General features: G+C 39.6%; 1 protein-coding gene across 3 annotated transcripts in view; it reads left to right on the top strand.

Annotated features, from left to right (window-relative positions):
- The window catches only part of LOC129769558 (protein still life, isoform SIF type 1), a 371,458-nt gene that overhangs the window by 264,801 nt on the left and 82,751 nt on the right, over positions 1–23,906 (top strand). For all 3 annotated transcript variants that reach the window (XM_055771901.1, XM_055771904.1, XM_055771902.1), the window contains one exon: positions 21,570–21,715. In XM_055771901.1, coding sequence (XP_055627876.1) covers positions 21,570–21,715 — 146 coding nt within the window. The remainder of the gene's footprint in view (positions 1–21,569; positions 21,716–23,906) is intronic.

The following is a 23,906-nucleotide window of genomic DNA, read 5'->3' as shown; positions in this document are numbered from 1 at the left end:
AAGATCAGCTTTTTTGAATTTGTGTTTCAGCTGAAACAATATCAATAATGTCGGCCCTTCTGGTAAAAGCTTCAAAATAAAACTTGAGCAGAAGGGAATATTGACAGTTTCCATATTTGTCAAAATTATCACAAAAGCTTCAAGACAATGTTATATTATCATATGTCACTCACTTGGACGCATTTCACAAGGATTTTACTAAAATGTTTTTAGATCTTCAGAATTTTCGAATTCCTCAATGGATAATAAATCAGTACTATATCACATCCATGGAATGAGCCAAGGCGATAATGCAAAAAAAATTGCTCAAAACAGTTTGAGAACTCCTGCTCTAAATTGTAAAGGCCATCGACGCATTTTGTGCCAAGCCCATTTTGTCTGATCACGCACATATCACACAACAATTTATTGTGTCATTCATCGATAAAGAGTTCTAGGTTAAGAGTAGTTATCACGTTGTGGACCACTTGTGGTCTATGTGGCGCTGCGATCAGTCTGAATGTCATGGTGATATGTTCCACCGATGGTGCAAAAGTAAATCGATTTTGTGTTGAAATCATTTATTAATTTTTTGTTTAATTATTTTTTTTACTAACATAATCATCTGACAACACGGTCTACATAATAAAAATAACAAACTAGCAAATTGTGTAACAAATTAAATTAAGTTACGATTGCGTAAGCGACATTTTGAAGTTTCACATATAATGATAAAATCGAACAAATAGTAAACAGAATTGGGCATATAACACATAGCACAAACTGTTTTTTTTGTGGCCGTAAACTATCCGATAGAAGCCAACACAAAGAAAAGTCGTGAAACGGAGAAATCTCGAGGTCACATTCACATTGAGCTTCGCTAGAATATTAGGTGCGTCGATTATCCCAAAAAGTAATTTTCTTACGAAGACAGCACGCATCTAGTCTCATCTTTTCGCCATTGTGTCCATTTTCAATAACTTGCATTGGTTTTTCATATGGAGGAAGCGCCATCGGGTCCGTCATGGAAAATTACGGAGCGCAAATCTGATGAACAGTGTCAATTCGTCCGGACCAATTATCGGTGTGAGGGATCCAAACAACCACCGCCGTTTGGAGAATAAAGCGGATGAAGGCGTAGAAGATAGCTTCCAAGCAATATGGATCACAAAAGTTCTTTTCAACTTTCAATATGAATGCTGTAGTGATTCTGGAAGGTGAGACCACTGTCCAATAGAACACCTAGATCTTTGACGATACTCACTTGTTGAAGTATTTCCTGGCTTATGGAATAGCCGTAATATATCGGAGTTTCCCTTTTACTGAAGCTGATCACAACGCACTATGCAACGCTGATGCTAAGTCGATTACATGTATACCATTCGTAGAAAACGTTGATCCATTACAGCAGTTCGGAGCAATAGGTGACTGAACTATTCTGCATCCTGGGGGAAGTATCAGGCAAACATCATTATTGAAAATCGAGAAGAGAAGCGATCCAACGTAGCTTCCTTGTGGCACGCCTGAAGTAGGTACTCTTAAAGTCACGAGAATGAATGTTTCCAAGGAAGGATTTTAACCATTGGACGAAAACATCAGAAGCTCCTAAACGTTTAAATTTAGCGTGGGCAACCCTGTCGAAAGGTCGCTTTGATGTCGGTGTTCTCTAGGGTTCCAATGAATGTATGGAAAAAAATCGACCCTTAAATATCAAAAAGTTACCCTATACAAAATCTTCACCACCTCGAAAAAACATGTCAAATTTCAGCTCGATCGGACTTAAGAGACAGTGGCGCAAAGCGGTCAAAGTTTGAGTTTTTTGAAAATCGAAAAAGCGCTCAAGGGGAGAGTGAAGGAAATCGGGGTTTTCGAAAAAAAAATTTATGCTAAATGTCTTCAAATGGCATGAAACGTCGAAGAAAGTATTTACTGCACACTGACACCGCCACATTAGAATACTACACTAAAAGAAAACATATTCGACATAGTTGAGAGGTGAGAGGTGAGAGGTGAGAGAGGTGAGAATTTGAGAATCAAATTACAGAGTACAGGACCCAAATTGTAAATCTAGATTACTTATAGAAATTTCGGATATAGAATTTAGATTCCAGATTAAAAATTTCAGAAATTTCAGAAATACGAAGAAACAGAAATACTGAATTTATTTTATATTTGCGAACAACCCTAACACACCTATAATATTTCGAGCCACCCTAGTAGATTTTGCCATTCCCTCCTATTCCACAGACTAATACACACAAGGAACACACTAATATACACAAGAAAGGACCATTGTATACAAACGAACTGAAATAAAAGTTAGTCTGTTATTAACCACCAGCCCCTTTGGATGTTTTTTCGTTCGTTTCCCCCATCCGAAGTGAACCGCGTTGTGAAACCACAGTGTCTACTGTGTAAACTGAAAACCCAGTTCTAGAAAAATACCGAACCGTTGTTACAAATTGAAAAGTTTGTGGAAGAAAAGTCTATATTTTACAAAATCGATAAACGGAATTTAACAGATTATTTCATTAAAAGCATTCTCAATCATTTTCTAACAATAACATGTTTTACAGTATTCTGGATGAGGAAAAGTTTCCCATGAAAGCTACATCAGTATTTTCATACCCATTTTTCCAGTGTGTGGCAGAGCGTTCTCTTAAATGGGAATAGTCTTCCATCTACTCACTTTATATCAATGGGTTGTCATTCAATTTGTCCAATTGACGTTTGTGGACACCGGCACCGGTCGTTCGGTTAGAGCAGCTCGTCGTATGACACTCCTTGCTAATTTCTACAATTGCAAAACATTACCTCATTACTGTGGTTGTGCCGTTTTGGCTGAGTCGAAGATGATGGTTGTCCTGAGTTTACCCATGATTCGTTGCGTTCAGAATTGTCGTGGTAGATCCACTTTTCATTGCCAATCATCATGATATTGAAACGGGAAAGGACCATTGTATACAAACGAACTGAAATAAAAGTTAGTCTGTTATTAACCACCAGCCCCTTTGGATGTTTTTTCGTTCGTTTCCCCCATCCGAAGTGAACCGCGTTGTGAAACCACAGTGTCTACTGTGTAAACTGAAAACCCAGTTCTAGAAAAATACCGAACCGTTGTTACAAATTGAAAAGTTTGTGGAAGAAAAGTCAATATTTTACAAAATCGATAAACGGAATTTAACAGATTATTTCATTAAAAGCATTCTCAATCATTTTCTAACAATAACATGTTTTACAGTATTCTGGATGAGGAAAAGTTTCCCATGAAAGCTACATCAGTATTTTCATACCCATTTTTCCAGTGTGTGGCAGAGCGTTCTCTTAAATGGGAATAGTCTTCCATCTACTCACTTTATATCAATGGGTTGTCATTCAATTTGTCCAATTGACGTTTGTGGACACCGGCACCGGTCGTTCGGTTAGAGCAGCTCGTCGTATGACACTCCTTGCTAATTTCTACAATTGCAAAACATTACCTCATTACTGTGGTTGTGCCGTTTTGGCTGAGTCGAAGATGATGGTTGTCCTGAGTTTACCCATGATTCGTTGCGTTCAGAATTGTCGTGGTAGATCCACTTTTCATTGCCAATCATCATGATATTGAAACGGGAAAGGACCATTGTATACAAACGAACTGAAATAAAAGTTAGTCTGTTATTAACCACCAGCCCCTTTGGATGTTTTTTCGTTCGTTTCCCCCATCCGAAGTGAACCGCGTTGTGAAACCACAGTGTCTACTGTGTAAACTGAAAACCCAGTTCTAGAAAAATACCGAACCGTTGTTACAAATTGAAAAGTTTGTGGAAGAAAAGTCTATATTTTACAAAATCGATAAACGGAATTTAACAGATTATTTCATTAAAAGCATTCTCAATCATTTTCTAACAATAACATGTTTTACAGTATTCTGGATGAGGAAAAGTTTCCCATGAAAGCTACATCAGTATTTTCATACCCATTTTTCCAGTGTGTGGCAGAGCGTTCTCTTAAATGGGAATAGTCTTCCATCTACTCACTTTATATCAATGGGTTGTCATTCAATTTGTCCAATTGACGTTTGTGGACACCGGCACCGGTCGTTCGGTTAGAGCAGCTCGTCGTATGACACTCCTTGCTAATTTCTACAATTGCAAAACATTACCTCATTACTGTGGTTGTGCCGTTTTGGCTGAGTCGAAGATGATGGTTGTCCTGAGTTTACCCATGATTCGTTGCGTTCAGAATTGTCGTGGTAGATCCACTTTTCATTGCCAATCATCATGATATTGAAACGGGTTTGAATGGTATTGTGCGACGATCCACGTGGGGCCCATTTTCCTTCCTTTTGGACCATTCTGATGACGCTTGAACATTTAGAAACATTAACTTTTTGCTCGTTTTCAAGTTTTTCTACCGTTCGAGTTGAGTCTTTATGTAACAATGCCAGCAGTTCATCATCTTTAAATTTTTTAGCTGTCTTGAATGCGGTTTATCATTTATAATGCAAACGATTCTTTTGAATCATCAGTATCACTCGTTTCTCGTCATATACGACGGATATTGATCTCCATAAACGTCTCAGAAGAACGCCTAGATGAAACCATTACGATGACCATAACGTTTCTAGGATTGGTTTTGAGAATGATACTCTTAGTTCTCTCAGTAATAAATTTCAGAAAAACACTCTTATCATAAGTATCTGAAACTTTCTTACGCCACCTCGCGAGCTGAAGCAACCGATTCTGGGAAAGATACTATCAGACTACACGCATACCATTCAGCTATCCTGAATCCGAGCCTCGAGTGTAGCAAGCAGTCTTTGTATATTATATTCCCCAGCGCAATAATTATGTATCGAGCAGAAAGTGATTTCATTATAACCGAGCTGCATTCTTTAAGGCTGCCTTTTTTTCTCTCGCCCTCCTAATTATATATCGAGCGGAAAATGATTTAATTATACACAAGAACCCATCACAAGAAGGCTCCCTCTCTTCGCACGTAAGAATCGGATTTCGAGATTCATCCCACGTTCATGAATGATGAAGTTCTGGTCTGTGTGGGGGCTAATGGAAAGACACATCCCAGTGTGGGAAATTGCGAGGATAAAAGAGGACCGCTCACAATCGGCTAATGGCACGTGACGTGCGGTTCCAGGCGCTTGGGTGCCTTCGCTTCATCACACGCACACACACACACGCCCAAGTTTAGGAAGCAACTCGGCTTGAGCTGATTTCCACGTTGATATAATATTTCATGAATATTTATCCTCTTATGTCTGCCGACATTCATACCAAAAATTGGGAAGACAACGGGTGCGGTTAACTGTGGGGAAGGGGGACTGAAGAGGGCGCTAGTGGAGGGTCAGATCTCTGGGTTTAGGGCACTGATGATGACGATTCACAAAAGCAGACAAGAAGAGGATTTCTAAGCCGTGAAAAATATTCTCTAAACAATACACTTCAGGGCCATCCCAACATCGGCCCAATTGTTTTTGACTAAAACCCATAAAGATGCGGGTGAAGCGGAGAGGAAATTCTCTCTTCTGGCCATTACTGGCATACCAAGAAAAGCCGACTACTTGGTACTAGGGAAGGCCATGGTGCCAGTCACTCTTCGCTGGGTTCTGCAACATTTTTGTGGATGTGCTGCGGCTATCAAGGTGTTTCAGAGGATTCTCCGAGCAAATGAGCATGTGAAAAAGAAACACAATTTTCAGATGGCAAAAAGTAGAAATTATTTGATCACATCCAACAGAGATCAAAGTTCTCGTGGTTCCTACGCAATTTTGCATCCATCCTGCCTTTCGACATTCTTAATCATCGGGAAGTGGCAGATAGCGAGTATCCTTCTTACACCTTCATTTTCTCCGTCACGGAAACACGTCACGATTTGAGTGAAAGCACTAGAAATTTCCTGATTCGGATGGGGCAGACGTTTCCATCTTTCAGTTTTGTGAGCTGTGGTATCCCACCTCCGCAAACATCGCAACAGTTTCCTCGGCTGGTTTGTTATCTGTCTATCTTTATGCAGCGCAGTTTACTCGTATTCCAAGTAATGATGGTGTTGCTTCTTTCCACCGCTTTCGCTAATCAACGTCGACATCGCAGCGGTAATCATCATTATCGCGACGAGTAGAATCATGATTTTTGTTCCATACGCTGTCTTTTTCTTTTGTGTCACTCCGCCACAGGATACATTCACCCATGCTGACAGCATGAGAGGATGTGTTTTCATTTCCCAGGAAAATTTCGTGCATTTATTGTTCCTCGCAATTTTTATGTACCGCGTATGACAATGGGGATGTGCTTCGTTTCAATTTGCACAATTTGCATGCGCATGTTTCACGCTAAAGATTCCAGACAGAGGAAAGTGGGTGGTGCAAATTGGACCGAGCGGAGAACCTGGTATTTTCGACAACGAGTAACTATGCTTGCAGCACTGTGGAACGAAAAATTATGAGTGAAGTTGGTGCGTGAAATTTTGGACATTTTTATAATAAGTTCTGTTCAGACTTTTTTTTAGCAAACGATGAATCATGTTCCGACGAAATATAATCCATGGGTTTTCAATCCGTAAAAATTAGCTTACTCGTATGTTCTGAATTCTCTCTGAACTTCGAGTAAAAACACAAGAAAGAAGCACAACTTCAAGCGAAACTGTGGCTCCGATCTGTTGTTCCATAAATTCTAAACTAAAACATGATTTTTGCATTTTCCAGGAATACTAGTCTTAACTGTTAACTAGCACTAGCTTCAAGGATGAAAAAATTAAAAAAAATATAAAAATAAAAAATAAAAAAAGATCGATGAATAAGCTCTCTTTTACATTCTGTCAAATATATACCATTGGGAAATGTCGAAATTAAAATATAAACTAAACAATTTCGGTTTTGATTTTTAAATTTATTCGAAAGGGAGATGTTAATGGGAGATGCTTAAAATCTTAACCATTTGAGTGCGGATCAAATTTTGCAAGCATTTGCTAAAAATTCCTGATAGACTGATGGATGGATGGCAAAAATCATCGAAAAATGGATGAGTAATAGCGATAGAATCTATATTTTATCAATTTGTACCCAAATACAGGGTGGGCCATTTAAAGTGGAAGCATCTGGCAACCCCATAACTTTTGACAGAGATGTCAGATTAACAAATGTCATACCGCGTTGGAAGCGTCATTTCAGTACAGTTTTAACCATGGAACAATACACACCTAAACAACGCGCTGAAATTGTTCAGCTGTACATTCAAAATAACTTCTCAATTGTGTTAACTAAACGTGCGTGGAAAAATAAAAATAAAGTTAAAACATCGCCTGGAGACAACACTATACGTCGATTATATGCCAAATTTATATCGTCTGGTAGTGTTGGTAATGCCAGTCATCTGTCCAGACAACGACCAAGACGTTTCGACGAGAATATTGATGCCGTTCGAGCCAGTGTTGCAGAGACTCCATCGACATCATCGGACAATGATAACCGATTTTTTATTGCCATTTGTTCGTGAAAATGAATTGGACAATTACTGGTTCCAACAGGACGGCGCTACATGCCATACAGCGGGTGCCACGACCAAATTATTGCGCGAAATGCTCCCCGGAAGATTAATATCGAAAAACGGCGATTATGACTGGCCACCGAGATCACCTGATTTGACGCCTCCTGATTTTTTTTTATGGGGATATTCAAAATCCAAGGTATACACTGGTAAAACAAGGACCCTGGCTGCGCTGAAAGACAATATCCGACAAGAAATTGCTGCCATATCGGCCGAAACATTGGGCAAAGTGATGGAAAATGTCGAAAAAAGGGCACATTTTGCGGTCAAGGCCAGAGGCGGTCATTTACGAGATATCATAATCAAAAAGTAGTTAGAACAAATCTCCTTGGACCAAAATAAATGAATTTCAAAAAAAAAATTTAAATTCCACTTCTTTACTTTGCTATTGCAAAAACAAATCCTTCCACTTTAAATGGCCCACCCTGTATGTCCCCGAAAGACGAAATCTTACGCTCCCCGCAATTTTCACATAAAAACTGAAACTGTTAAACTATGTTAACCTTCGATTGAGCGTCCATCCGCTGCCATTAAAACCTCACACGCTTCCGGAACGAATGGCTGGTCCTAATAGTGTAGCCTGGATCCATTTCTCTCCAGGTACGGGTCAATGTTTGTCAGAGGTTTGCTGTACTCGGGTTGCGGTTTAGAACAGGTCATGGTCTTCATGACGCGCCATGCTGTTCAAATCGGATTAAAATCGGGCTGGATGGTTGCCACATATCCTTCGCCCAGAACGGCAGATGTTCCTGCAATCACTTCTGAGTGGGGCTCGAGGTGTGATAAAGGGTGTGTCACATGAAATTGCATCACGGAAAAAACGCTGTAGAAATTCGCCCAGTAGACCGATCCTTTTGAAAATTTTAGACAGTAAAATAAAAACTATTAAACAACTTTTGGCATTTTCTTTTTATTCATACTTCGAGCCCAAGCCCGTATGCTCGCACCTTCCTCTTTACCCCGTCCATAAGGTTCTGTACAACGACGTCAGGTTGTAGTTTTTTTTGAACAGAAATCCATTTTCTCTTGAAGTCCGCCTCCGATTTGACAACTTTTGGGTTCTTCCGGAGGGCCTGCTTCATAATCGCCCAATATTTCTCTACTGGGCGAAGCTCCGGCGCATTGGGCGGGTTCATTTCCTTTGGCACGAAGGTGACCCCGTTGGTTTCGTACCACTCCAACACGTCCTTTGAATAGTGGCACGAAGCGAGATCCGGCCAGAAGATGTTCGGGCCCTCGTGCTGCTTCAATAGTGGTAGTAAGCGCTTCTGTAGGCACTCCTTAAGGTAAACCTGCCCGTTTACCGTGCCGCTCATCACGAAGGGGGCGCTCCGCTTTCCGCAAGAGCAGATCGCTTGCCACACCATGAACTTTTTGGCAAACTTGGATAGTTTCTGCTTGCGAATCTCCTCCGGAACGCTGAATTTGTCCTCTGCGTAGAAGAACAACAGGCCCGGCAGCTGACGAAAGTCCGCTTTGACGTAGGTTTCGTCGTCCATTACCAGACAATGCGGCTTCATCAGCATTTCGGTGTACAGCTTCCGGGCTCGCGTCTTCTCCACCATGTTTTGCCTTTCGTCGCGGTTAGGAGCCTTCTGAACCTTGTATGTACGTAGGCCCTCCCGCTGCTTGGTCCGCTGGACGAATGAACTTGACAAATTCAGCTTATTGGCGACATCCCGGGCCGAACTTCTCGGATCACGTCTAAACTGCTTAACTACGCGCTTGTGATCTTTTTCACAGACGGAGCATCCATTTTTGCCGTTCTTCACCTTCCGGTCGATGGTTAGGTTCTCGAAGTATCGTTTTAGTACTCTGCTGACCGTGGATTGGACGATTCCCAGCATCTTACCGATGTCCCGATGTGACAACTCCGGATTCTCGAATTGAGTGCACAGGATTAATTCACGACGCTCTTTTTCGTTCGACGACATTTTTCCAAATTTACGAAAAATTGACAGTGAAACATGGCCAACGTGATCTATACACTCTTATCTGATTATAAGCGAAAGCTGAAGATATAATTCCTAAAAATTAAATTTCTACAGCGTTTTTTCCGTGATGCAATTTGATGTGACACACCCTATATATGCGGTCGTGTCCTAGATACAACCCCTTACAATTTTTTTTAACAAATTTTGTTTTTATTATATTCATATTTATTTTTTTTTTTTTTATCTTCGCTTATTTTTCGTCGGCCTATTTCCGCCACTTTAGTGCCAATCACCGACATCAGGGAAGCGACTCCACCTGTTCCTACCTATCAGACTCACAACTCATGAGCCGGGCCAACTTCTTTTACTTCCCCTCCGAAGGAAGACGTAACCAGAGATTTTTCGCCTCAGAAAATCCCAACTACGCCAGCTGGGATTGAACCCAGACCGATCGGATTGTGAGGCTGTTACGCTAACCACACAACCACTGGCGCCGTCTCATATTTATCAATCACTTTAATTTTTTAATTTTTATTTATATATATTCTTATTGTTTAATAAATTTAGACATAATTTATGCGATATTTTACCGCCATCAACCAACTCAAAATTACGTTCTCATTCACTGTAACCAATAACATCTTCCGGGTTGAATTCGCGACAGAAAAATCTTCACACTAATTGGAAAATACCTCCCAAAACATTCTTCCCGATTCGTACATGGGATGGTCATAAAATGAAGGGGGGATCACCGGAATTTCCAGACTATGGATTTTGTCTTATTCGCCCCACATGTCCCACTCCGATCGCACACCAAAACATATCCCCCTAGCAGTTGTGATGGTTCCAATTCCAAGCATATTACTCTTCGGAGCGGAAAACGACATTCGAATACATTTGGTGCAATCCATTTCGCAGGGTGTGTGTTTTTCCTTGTAGTTGTTGTTGTATGTGACTATATATTTCGTTGACACACACTCTGTCCACCATCGGACGGATGGAGAAGCCCTTGCAGCTGCAAAACAGATATTGGGGCACATGGTTTTATCGATATCTGTTTCGTACCATTTCTGATTCCCGTACTCAATCGATAAATTTATGACGAGTGCTACATCTGCTGTGTTACTCCGGGACGGTGTAACCAGGTGTGTTACATTTCATGGTATGACAAGAGTGTTCAAGCACATGGAAGTAATTCTTATCCTTTCGAGGCATCAAGATGGAGAATATGGTTATCGTTGCGATTGGCTCTTTTCCCAGTGGTGTACGCAAGTACGCATGTGGATGGAACGGTCATGATATCGGTATACATAATTTTGCTTTGGATTTTGTATTTGGAAATACAAATCATGCATCAAATGTAGTGATATTTTGATGAAGTTGGAACCATTATCGGAACTGTTACATGTACATCGTCGTTCCAGTGCATTAATTTTATTTATAACATAACAGTAGATTAAAGTAACAAGTTTGTCCTCGCTTTACCATACGTTACTGGAAAGCATCGGTTTTCCGTTCGTCAGTGAACGAACGAGAATTAGTCCTAGTGCTAATTACACCCTACTCTCCGGGCCAAATCCCTTCACGCAGATAATCAAAGTTGGAAATTTAATTATACTCCTCTGCCCGAGAAAGCATAATCAACCGGAAAAGCGACACCAGGGTGATCATGCAGAGCGATAGCTGACTGCTAATTTGGCAGCTTATCATAGAGTCCGCATCCCCAGAATTCTTCCACCATTCCCTTCACCATCATCATCATCATACGGTGACCACAGCAACCCTACACTCGACTCATTTGGCCCGGAATGCTCAAGTTTTCGCTTCCATAAATCATCAAACCTTTGTTTCGGTGTCGTTGTGCTTGCGGTTCTTTTGAAGTGAGCCCTTCGGGTGGACGGACCATTTGCTAGGCAACTGAGGCTACTAATCGGATATGTTGCTAACTTCTTTCTCGAACCTCTCCTGGATTGATTAACGGATTTGACTGAGCAACCGAGTTTTTCAAAGTACGCCATTTTACCCAAACTTGGAGCAGCAGGAGGTAACTTCTGACTGCCACCATAAAACTGTGGAAGTGGTTGCATTCAGTTGAAACCTGAACAGGAAGATATGAGGGGTGAAATGATAAGGTAAACATTGAACATTGAACAAAATTTCATTTTATTTTCGAGCTCAATCATTGAGAGAATTTTCTGTTTTTTTTTAATTCGAAAACAACATTCTGTGGTGATTGCAAAGCAAGATAGACGTATTTGTATCCACAAAGAAGTTGTTGAGCTCAGTACAGTTTTAAATTAAAGAAAGCAATATAATAAACCCGATTGCAGTTACGGCACATCTTTAGGTTCAGCAAAAACAATTGTCTAGCGGAAAAAAATTCCCATGGTAAAAAGTCTAATCAAAGACAAAAACAATGGAAAACGTTCCAGCTTCACTCACCTCATTTATGACAGAATAAAACGTCGCTGTTTACAGGGGTCGTAAAGCGTTATGAGCGTCGTCCGATAACACCTGAGTTCGTCTTCGTTCACAGGTATGCTATCTTAGGCAGTATCGTCAAACTAATTTGAAAACATCTGGTCAGTGAGACTCATTTTTTTGGCGTTACGCAACAAAGTTTTCGTGGAATCCTATTACTCGTTTATTGCCTTCTGTTCATTGTCCCGAAAAAGCTGGTTTGGGAACTAATTTTGTTCCCATGTGGCCTCGGAATTACTGTAATAATTCGATCGTAAACCGGGGGGTTTCTGTAGCATTCAATTTAAACGTAGGGTGGGCTCATTGCCAAACAATATTGCCACATTGTTTCTTTTTGTTAGCGGCGGTGTTTACATTCCCATCCGATTATTGCCTAAACCACCTTAATAAGTGAATATGTACGAGGGCAGTCCGATAAGCCTACAATAAAAAAAAACAAAAATTTTGGAAAAGTGGCGATTCATTTCTCAACACTGTCTCCTTTTATCTCCGTACGCTTGACCCAGCGATGCCCCAAATTCTTTAATCCATCTAAAGAATACGTTTTCTCGAGGTCTGCAAAGTAGGCTTCCGTGGCGGCGATGACCTCCTCATTCGACTCAAATTTCTTCCCGGCGAGTGACTTTTTCAAGTTTGAAAACAAAAAAAAATCGCACGGGGCCATTTCTGGAGAATACGGTGGATGGGGCAGCAGTTCGTAGTGCAATTCGACCAATTTGGTCGTGGCGACGGCGGAGTTTAAATTTTTTCCGTTTTTTTTTATCTAAAATCCACGTACACGCCCGCTTCCACACACGATTCGGCTGAAATTTTAACAGTAGCCGTTTACGACAATGTACTATACGTAATGTAATCTATATCGTAATCTAATCTCATCTATATAAACTATATCGGTTTGGCATGGAATGGCTGTATATACATACGAGGGCGGCCCGATAAGTACTTAACCTCATCGCCCGATGGTGCCAGTATCGCAAGGGAGATTATATTTGCTTTAATTTGATATGTCGATCATTAGAATCGGTTCAGTAACTCAGAAGTTATGAATGTTCGAAAAAAGTCATTTTTGGAAAAAAGTGGAAAAAAAAGATTTTTCGAACCACCCTAAAATAGAAATGGTCACCCTAACGAGAAAAATAAAAAAATACGGGTCTATAGCTTCTTGCTTGCGATAGAGAACAAATCTACCACTTTTCACGAAAATCTGAGAACCACTATATCGGTTTGACATGGAATGGCTGTGCCAATGGGTATATTAGAAAAAGGGTGACCCTCGAACATTTATGTTATCCTTGCTATTCATTTTGAAGGATATGAAAGCTACCTTGAGTTTTCCTGTTGCACAGAATCCCGCCCAAACCATGTACGAGCCTTCACCAAAGTTCCTGGTTGAAAAATACTGTTCCTCCTTTCGTAAATCACGCCAGTACCCGTTGAAACCATCAGGACCATCCAAATTGAACTTTTTTCCGTCACTGAAGCTAATCTAGCAAAGTTAAAAATAAATTCTAGAAGTGGGTTATATCTGTGATATAACCGCAAGGTGGACATAGGACTTGGCTTAGTAATCAATTAGTAACAAACATGTAGTAACAAACAAACATATAGCTCTTTCGAATAAAATAACTATCGTATCACTACATTGAGCCGTAAAAGAATTATTAACGCTCAAAAGAGCCATCGATTCCTTCTCGGAAAAATCAAGCACAAATCATTGGATTTCCAAGCGAGCACCTTCTTATGTACAGATTAATTCGATACAAATACCCTGTTTTCATAGCAATTTTCAAGCTATTGAAACAAACATTCGGGTTAATAATGAACTTTCTGGCGAGTCACTACAGACGTGTATGGCCTTGCGTTGTTCTGATGGAACATAACACCTCTTCGATTGGCCAATTCTGGCCGTTTCAGGTCAATCGCTAGCTTCAAACGGTCAAGTTGTTGGCAGTAGAGATCTGAATTGAGTGTTTGGCCACTCATAATACATTATTTATTTCAAGACTCGCCAAACACACAGTAAAACCTTACTGGCTGTTAGTCCTGGTATGGCCACCGTTTGAGCTGCTTCATCCCCATTTTAAACACGATCGGTTTTTGCACAATATTGTCGTACGTGACCCATTTCTCATCCCCATCCCGTTTAAGTCGATCGATTATCGAGATCGAGATTATGGTCGATCGTAAGCTCCTAGGCGATGCTACGACTACTAACATACCGCTTAATTTCGTTTATTTCTGTGATTTTATTGACATTCAAAATAATGTATTTCTTCGTCTTTGCCGGTAGAATGAAGTAATATGACAATCACTTAAAAAATAAAGGGTGTACGAGCGATGTTTGATACTTATTGGCCTAAACATATTTTTCTATTGCTCAAAAACTATTTTGAAAACAAACTATAAAAATCTATAAATATTGCTGAAATCACATAAATCTGCATATATGCTTGAAGGTCTATCGCTGTCAAGATTAGTCAGCGGTTAATTAATGTCATCGGATGACCGTGAAAGCGCTCTAAATACTGTGCTCGCCCTGGCTATCCTCAGTTTCTATTTTGCCACCGTGCAAAATTATTCGCCTTAGAATGCATTCTCAGAATATACGCAAAATAAGCATAGTGCAGAGCTTGCACCGACGAGCAGAAACAAAGCAGAAGAGAAACATTAAAAAGGCATGTTTTGTACACATTTGTTTTCATAGCGTTATGTGGAGATTAGTTGTGTATGATTGAATCAGACGAAAGAAAGGTTAATTTTATGCGTTATCATACAGATACCGATGGTGGTAGAACAAAGAGGTGATCGCCTCGGGACGCACTGTGTCTAGCACGAGAAGAATATTTGCGATGTCTGCTGAGTGCGTGCATTAGCAATAAGGACACAAATATCGTGTATTGTAACCTGACTGAATCATGAAAAATCCATCTTCAAATGCTTCTATTTACAAAACCACGCATAGCCATCGGTCCTTGTCAAGACCACCAAAATTTTTGACTATAGAGTTATTCGAAAAATTTCTATGCATTAAAAAATAACATCGGAAGAGAGCTTCTGTTATGATATTTCGAATTATACAGGCATTTTTAGACTCCTCAGACTTCCACAGTTCTTCTGTAGGAGCATTGTACCACTGCGACCATTAGTTTGATCTATTGTAGTGGACTTCCACAGTTCATTCGCCTCTAGCATTAATAAAAATTCGAGGGGTTGTATCCGAGACACGACCGCTTAGGACGTAGGACTACGCAATCTTTTTTTAAAAAATTTGATGGTTTATCATTTCAGATATTATTTGCGAATACGTCAAATTTTCATAAACAACTCTTTAGTAAAAAGTTCCGGGGACCTTGAAAAGGTTTAATGGCTTGCATGTTTTTGTAGAATCATTTCAAGAAGCAACGATTCTTTATTGCCTTTGCGAGAACAATACACAAATTGGTCATATGTCGCAATTTGTTTCTGTTTATCAATGCACGCATTGTACTGAGTATTCAACGAGAGGCATCTTCCGTGCATCGCCATTCAACAAGCACCAAACACGCGTCTAACAGATACACACAGTTGCAGCGATAAAAATGAAACATCGCGAGAATGACCGTTTATGAAAAATCGTTTCTCGACTCTCGGTCAAAAGCGTCAACAAAGCTAGGAACTTGTTGCATCAGAGCTGATGCCGATGCGCACGAGATCAAATACGAATGGCAACTAAAAGTATCGAAGGTATGCTATTCACATGTACAGGAAATGAAACAGTTTCGCGCAACGAAAACAAGCAACACACAAACAGCCAAACACTGGTGGCTAGAAGCGACCTATAATCATTTGCACTCTTCTCTTTTTTCGCCTGCTTTGCCATGGCCTGAATGGTTGTGTTAATTGCAATGCCAGATGCTCTTCAAGTGAAATATTCGCTAGTGTTCACAGCTCGAGGGGAAACATAAAACTCAAAACGAACAGAATAACGACCTTCGTTGTTTCAGGCACAGAAAAAATCTGAGAACTTTCCTCAGAGAAGATGCAATACTTATACGCTAGCAACAGCTTACACACTATGTAAGGGTGGAGTTTACTTCACAAATATTCTCTTTTCGCTATCCCCCTTTGTTGTTTCTATTCTAGCGGCTGCATAAGTTGCCCGTTATTGACAGCTCTGTTCGTGAAAGCACACAAATGAACAGAACAAATGGATGGGGAAATGGGAACGCTTCCAATTTTCGTCAATTTAAACCATATACAAACTATGGGATTGTAATGTATAGCATATCAAACAAATCTTAGAAAATTTCCGATTCGATGGTATGCAAATCGTTAAAATCCGTTCTCAGCAAAAATAGTAATTAACGTTAACTTTATATCATAAAAACGTGACCTGTTTTCTGATTTGACACCCTTAATGTAAGACGTAATCCTACGTCAAAAAGATCGATTTGGAAGAGTGAGCTAAACACTCGGCCTTGAGAGTGTGTCATTTGGAAAGCCTCGCTGTCTCTGCCATTTGGTCACTAGCAGGATGACTGATTCCTCGTGATTGACTTATTGGTGGCTTTTTCCGATCGAATAATTAACTAACGTGAATTCGAGCATTATTTCCTGGTTAAAAGTTACTAACCCATGATTGTGGCTTCTCTGAAAAAAATGGGTTGATTTTATCTATGATATAACCGCAAAGTTGACGTAGACTGCTGTTGGCCTAGTATTCATTTGTTTGTATTGATTAAATTTTTGATTGAATGAAACAATTTTCGAATTCAATTCAATTCAACATATTTGCTTTTTTGACGTAGGATTACGTTTTTCGGGAACATATTGGGGTACAAATTGAAAATCGAAAATCGAGCACATCGTGAAAATTGTCCAAGTTCAAATGCTTATTGCTCAGTCATTTCATGATGGATTGATAAAATTGTTGCGTCAATCGATTTCGACACTCCATAACAATTTTTTATATTGGATAAAATAATATATATCATGAAACTAGCTTTCGAACAATTCGAAAAATCTCAACCGCTATCTTAACGGAAATACCCACTTCTGTTTGGTCGAAATTGACGACACATGCAGCGGTTCCCTAACAGAGACATCAAAACTAAGCTGCCTGGGGGAAATCAGCTTTGCAAAACATGAAGCAGGGGGAGCTTTTGTTCCCACCGTAATATGTTCCCAAACAGAGACATCAAAACCAAGCTGCCTGTGGGAAATCGGCATTGCAAATACTCGAGAACTGGTCGTTCGGTTTAAGCTGTCTGTTTTGTTGTGTTCATTTTCAACCAAGGAAATTTCATACGGAGAGAAAAATTGGAAAAGTGAAGAAATATTCGAAAAAGTGATTTCTCATATGCTCTACATATAGTATTCGGTGTTGTTAGTCCAATTAAAATTCGCATTGGGGTGAAGAAAAGGTTAAATAAACACTCAGAAAATAAAAATTATAAAAGAAAATTACCCTTTCCATTTTAAATATTTTTTTTCTATATTAAAGTAACGTGTTTTTACTGACGAGAAAAATTGATAATTGTGTTCGGTATTGATAATTATCTTATATTACATTAGTGAGTTTTTTTTTCTTTAATTTCCATACATAACACAGGAGGCATCTCGTCTAGGGTCACATAGAGCGGTTTTAACCATATCTCATTCCATTTCGACATCTTCTATCTGATACGCACCATCCAACGAATGTTTACCACCGTTCTATCATCATCATCACTCGGTAAACACTGGTGGGATGAACAAACAATACCCAACAACCAAACAAAACGGCCTATCTCAGGGCCACTAAATCATTGTCAAAGATTTCAACGTTGTAATTCTTCAAACATATCCAAAATCAACAGATAGCCTAACGGAATCCTACGTCAACTATACGGTCGTGTCTCGGACACAACCCTCCTGTGACTTTTTTTATCCCGTTTGTTTATTTTAGGCTAATTATCATTTTTGCTGTAACAGAGCCGAATTTCGAATTTCAATCGTGTACATGTAACATGTTTATCATTTCTATAAATAGTACATTACACAATTGCCATTTTTCAGCGTAAGAGTATTCCTTCTATACCATTGCATATCGTACATTTTCACGGTAGCCATTTAGGCGTAAGAGTATTTCTTCTGTTTATCCGTTATCCAGTGAGACCACCGGACAGCGGTAACAATTGATATGATCATTATTGTGTTATTAATAGAACAGCAGTCCGATGAGTTGTATGGATGAATCTTATTATCGGCCGTGGATCGATCTCGATCTAGCGCATTTTACAGTTATTAAAATAATTATCTCAGGAAAAATAACATGTTAATTAATTATGATAGATGCGTAGAAATATTTCCTATCAATTAATGCAAACATCTTTCCGATCTATTAAGAAATGTTCGAGTTATAAGCATCCAAAATCTTTAATTTTTTCCTGCATGTTCTGTGTTTAGGTTTTAATTTCACCCCCCATATATTCCGGTTAGACGTAGTCCCACGACAAAATAGGTTGATTACCACTGATCTAAATGATAATTCAGTTTACAGAACGTTCGAGAACGCTAAACCTTGGATGTCCAAATTTTTTTTTCATCAACTTCCATCCTTACAACATTTTTTAAATCTGAATGTGTCGTAGTTAGGGCTCGCATTACCGTGTCAAAATTTCAATAACCGGTTATTCGGTAATGAAAATTTCATTACCGGTAAGAAGTACTTTAAAATAAATCATTCTCTTGAAGTAACGGCTTTTATTGATAATGATTAGTTTACAAAAAAAAAAGTTTTTGCTACATAGTTTATTGGTTAAAGTAATATTCAAATTTCAAATTTCCCGCGGCTCACAATTATCCATCTCTCCAGTTTGAAAATCATGTAAAAACACCAGCGTACGAGTCTGGGCAGGTAATTTATTTATCTTCACTTTAATGTAGTCCCGTGAATATTTCTGTAACAATCTCTTGCAGCAAAAAAAAGCGTGGGGCAGTGCTGGCAAATCACGTCTAACGCCGAAAGTGTGAACACTGCTGCTTGTCGTCATGGCCATCGGTGTCATCACAATCGCAACTTTTAGCAAACCACCTCGCGAGGTTTCCCATTTGCATAATATGCAAATGGGCACACCGCGGAATATAAATAAATGAGAGATAATATTTATTGTAAGCATTATTTTCTGCATATGTTCGCTTCTCCCACTGTTCTCGACACCCTTCGAAGTGGAAAACGAGAGAAGAAGGGGATGCTGGGTGAAGATGCTGTTGATAAGAACGGAAAGCTTCTTTTTATACTGGCGCAACAGCAACGAAATGCGCTGATGGTTGAACTGGGTTATGCAACACACAAGCATGTCTCAGAGCACCCCTTTTGCCTTCACCGCGAGCCGCTGTTACTTCCGCACCTGAGCTTGCTCGCTTGCCGGGTATCCCGAGCCCGAGCCTACATACGTACTGCAGATATGGAGCACTTCTTTCATCCGGCACAAAATCCACTTATAGTTTTCGCGAGCTTTCGCGATAATGATTCGTTGGCTCCAGGCGGCAACAGCAGCAGCGCACTTGCAGCGCTCGAGAGCCGTAAGTGAGCCGAAGCTGAATTGTTGCACAAAAGCCTAGAATTCAATTAAGGGACGGAGCCAACTTGAGAGGAGTACGGGTCAGGTTTTTAAGTACGAGGTTTTAAAAGCCGGTGAATGTGTAGACACAAAAGTTGTATCTTTTTCCTGGGATCAGCACCCCATTTTGATGGGAGTGGTTGTGTAACTGATTTAAAAACAATACAATCTTCGAATGAACACAATGAAGTCAACAGTTTATTGGATTATTATCAATTGTGTTAATAATTATATCGAATAAACAAACATTCTTTCAATTTTGCCTTGATTTTTTGGAAAAAGAAAAATATCACAAGGTGCCAAAATCAAGTGAACATGGCGAATGATTCAATTTATTTATTCCAGTGGAAAATCGAATACTTCCAGTGGAGAAAATATTCTAATGAGATATAGTTGAACATTTAGCAAACGAACAAACTTAAGATCATCAACCTGTTTCACTGTGTCCGCTTGCATATCCGAAACCATGGTACAGATAAAATGATAAAAATTGTAAAACTAAGATTGCCAACTTTTGCATCCCACGTGGGGGAAAGTTTGTGCTGCATATTCCGGTTGTAAATATTCTTCTTCCTCTGCACCTATAAATGCAGCTCCGATTTGGCCCCCCTGAAGGGTGGCTCTTGAATGCACAGAGAAAGAAGCAAAAACTGTACAAACATAATCTCGTATTCAATTCTACCAGGCAATAGCAGCAGCAACAGAAGAACTAAAAGTAGCAGTAAAAGCAGTCGAACACTTTGCTCCCAGGCTACAAATATTTGTACTACTTCGCAATCTCTTCCTGTTTCCAGCTTCCTGTTTCATCTTCCGCTACTCTCTTCAGAACCATACTCGCTCTTTCCCGCTGTTAGTTCCGGTTCGGAGCCCTTTCTTTCAACTCTGCCCTCCCTTGGCCTTTTCTGGGAAGGCAGAGCAAATTGCAAGGTTCCCAGGAATTTGATCCTGGCGATGAACTACGCTACGACATTGCCCGGGATTCTGACATTTGTGTTCGTCTGCATTATCCTAATGAACTAATGGAAAATACTTCATTGAAACGAGTTACACCCAAGTTCACATCCAACTCCACAGTTACTTCTAATCAGTGCAAATTTGCCGACAGCACTGCGCGACACCCCTCGTCACCTAAAGCTTATTCTTCATTTAAATCCAAAAGTGGGTTTGTCCCTCCCTACACGGCTAAGGGCGGCGTCGGTACCAGCTAACAACAGCAAATGCTACAAGGCGCTTCGTTTTGATGTTTAAATAATGAACGTTTTCTTTATTTCCATCCCCCCTTTTTTTTGTATACACCTAGTTTTGCTGCCAAATGTGCACACAAAATCCCAAATCCGTAATCCGCCTTTGGAGACTGGAAACAAGAAACTCTCGAGTCCCGAAGCGAACGGGGCGGCACTTTTTAACGATCAAATAAAAACTTAATTTCAATAATTTAAAGGCGGAATTTAAGACGCGCTGCTTTTGTCAGCTTTACATAAAGCAGCCCTAAGGAAGATAACAAGGATGTAAGCGCTGATGGGGTTCGTGGAGACGAGAATGGGGATTTCGCGGTTTGAACACGTCAAATTAATGGATAAGTTTGAGGGTAAAATCAGAGCGTTGTAGAGAAATTCGTCGTTTTATTAAGGGTTGCGAAGATTTATCGGTGTGAATGAAAGTACCATGACTTACACAAACAGAAGATGGTTTAAAAAACACAAGAAATAAACAAATTACTCTCAAGTCGTTTTCAACAATTTACTAAAACGAAACAATTCTGCCTGAAGCATATTAACGAACACGGTTGAACAATGAAGTATGTAGCTTTAAAAAATACAAAGATGATAATGTCAAATCAATGAATGGAAATTGTATTCGCACAGTTTTCCTAAAATTGTTGTAATTATCCCCCTTCCAATTACAGAACGATAATGATTTTTTTGATGATTACATATTGGACACGAAGCAATTATTCCCAGTGCCAGCTGGGGAAACAAAAACCTTAGACTAGACCCCATTACGGAACGCCAACTAATCGAAGGTTCAATTTCCTTTTGGAACACTTGCAGATTTCCGATGATGATCGCATGAGCTTGACGACAGCCGTGTCAGATGAAGACGACGGGGAAAGTGTGATGGCCTCACCATACAAAGCGAAAGCTACTGGCACTGCCGCCGCGTCATTCAACTGCACTGGAGCGGTCCGGAAAGCAGGGTAAGTAGATCCCAAAACGAAGTAAAGCGGCGAGCTAGAGCTGAAGCTAAATACTGAAGGAATTGAGAGAGAGAGAGAAAAGTTTATCTGCGTATTTTCAAACATTAGTTTTCAACTGCCTTTGATTCTGAGATGATTTCTATCTCTTACGAGGTCTGTTCAAAAGGTATCGCGAATTTTGAATTTCCGTGGGTTACGCATACAGTACAACACTGATTATCCGCGAAATTGAGTGGCGAGGTGACTTAGGATAAATAAAATCACAAAAAAAAGACTGAAATGAGGTACACATACGAAAAAAAAGGATGTTTCAACACGAAAACTATGTTTCATCATTATTAAAATCATTAAACAGATGATATCAAAACCATCTATCTATATATATATAAAAATGGAGTGATGTCTGTCTGTCTGTCTGATTCTTATAGACTCAGAAACTACTGAACCGATCGACATGAAAATTGGTATGTAGGGGTTTTTGGGGCCGGGGATGGTTTTCGTGATATTTTGAGACCCCTCCCCCCTCTCTAAGGGGGGGCTGCCATACAAATGAAACACAAATTTCTGCATTACTCGGAAATTAACCAAGCAAACGAAACCAAAGTTGGCATGTGAAAGTTTTAGGGTGCAATAAATGTTTCTATGATGGTTAGACAGTCCTTCCTCCACTCAAAGGGGGGGCTGCCATACAAATGAAACACAAATTTCTGCATTACTCGGAAATTAACCAAGCAAACGAAACCAAAGTTGGCATGTGAAAGTTTTAGGGTGCAATAAATGTTTCTATGATGGTTAGACAGTCCTTCCCCCACTCAAAGGGGGGGCTGCCATACAAATGAAACACAAATTTCTGCATTACTCGAGAATTAATCAAGCAAATGAAACCAAATTTGGCATGTGGAGGTTTTAGGATGCAATAAATGTTTCTATGGTGTTAAGATACTCCTTCCTCCTCTCTTAGAGGGGGCTGCCGTACAAATGAAACACAAATTTTTGCATTACCCGAGAATTAATCAAGCAAATTAAACCAAATTAGGCATATGGAAACTTTAGGGTGCAATGAATGTTTCTATGGTGGTTAGATACCCCTCCCCCCTCTCTTAGGGGTGACTGCCATACAAATAAAACACAAATTTCTGCATTACTCGAGAATTAATCAAGTAAATGGGCGGGACGAAGTTTGCCGGGTTAGCTAGTGACTAAATAAAAAAATCAAGAGCCTGACACTCACCTACACCCTTCGGCAAACCCTATACAATTACTATAGAATTCGCTATCACGAATAATCCGCACCACAGATGAGCAAATTTGGGTAGTCGTGGGCAGAGTCCAACAGCTCCTTAGCAGTGTTAAGCGATGCTATTTTCGATTAAAATTGAACGATCTTGGCACAAATTTCGCGGAGACCCGTCTCATACCCAAATCATTGGTAAAAACCGGCTGGCACGAGTCATTAGATATGTTTAGATTCTCAGCAACTTCCCTAACAGTGATTCGATGATTGGACACTACTAATTCGTTCCGTTTTTTTCGTGAAAAACACATTCATTTGAATAATAAGATGAATTAATGTATACTGTATTACAAACTATATTGTGTTCTAGATATTGGCCATCGCTAGCCACTGTTTTTCTCAATTTTTCTAACATTTTCCCAAATCGTATTGACGTAGAACTACGTCCTACAAGACTATATGGAAGGCTAAATGAAAATGTATATATACAGTCATTCCATGTGAAACCGATTTAGTGGTTCTCGGATTTCCATGCAAAGTGATAGTTTTGATTCTTATTGCTAAATATTAGACCCGTATTTTATTTTTCACTATGGTGACCATTTCCATTTTAGGATGGTTGGATAAAACAATTTCCAAAAAAATCGTAACTTTTGAACTACTGTACCAATCTATCAACATATCAAATTGAAGCCTATTAGCTTTTCTCTTCTACAAACAAAATAATACACTTGACGAATTTCATGCCAACTCGACTGGCCGTTGGCAGCACCATCTCAGATACCAGCGAAACGATGTGGGTGTAAACACATGGGTCTTTTAAGCAACTTTGCCTTTTTTGAAACATTCAAAAAAATTATGAAAAATACCAAATTTTTTTTGAAAAAACATTTTACTGGAAAAAAAAAGATTTAAAACTCAAAATTAATTTTTCTCAAAAACGTATTTTTTAAAATT

The sequence above is a fragment of the Toxorhynchites rutilus genome, chromosome 2, assembly GCF_029784135.1.
Source record: "Toxorhynchites rutilus septentrionalis strain SRP chromosome 2, ASM2978413v1, whole genome shotgun sequence".
Lineage (NCBI taxonomy): Eukaryota > Metazoa > Arthropoda > Insecta > Diptera > Culicidae > Toxorhynchites > Toxorhynchites rutilus.
The sequence above is the reverse complement of the archived record's forward strand: the minus strand, read 5'-3'. Positions and strand labels throughout refer to the sequence as shown.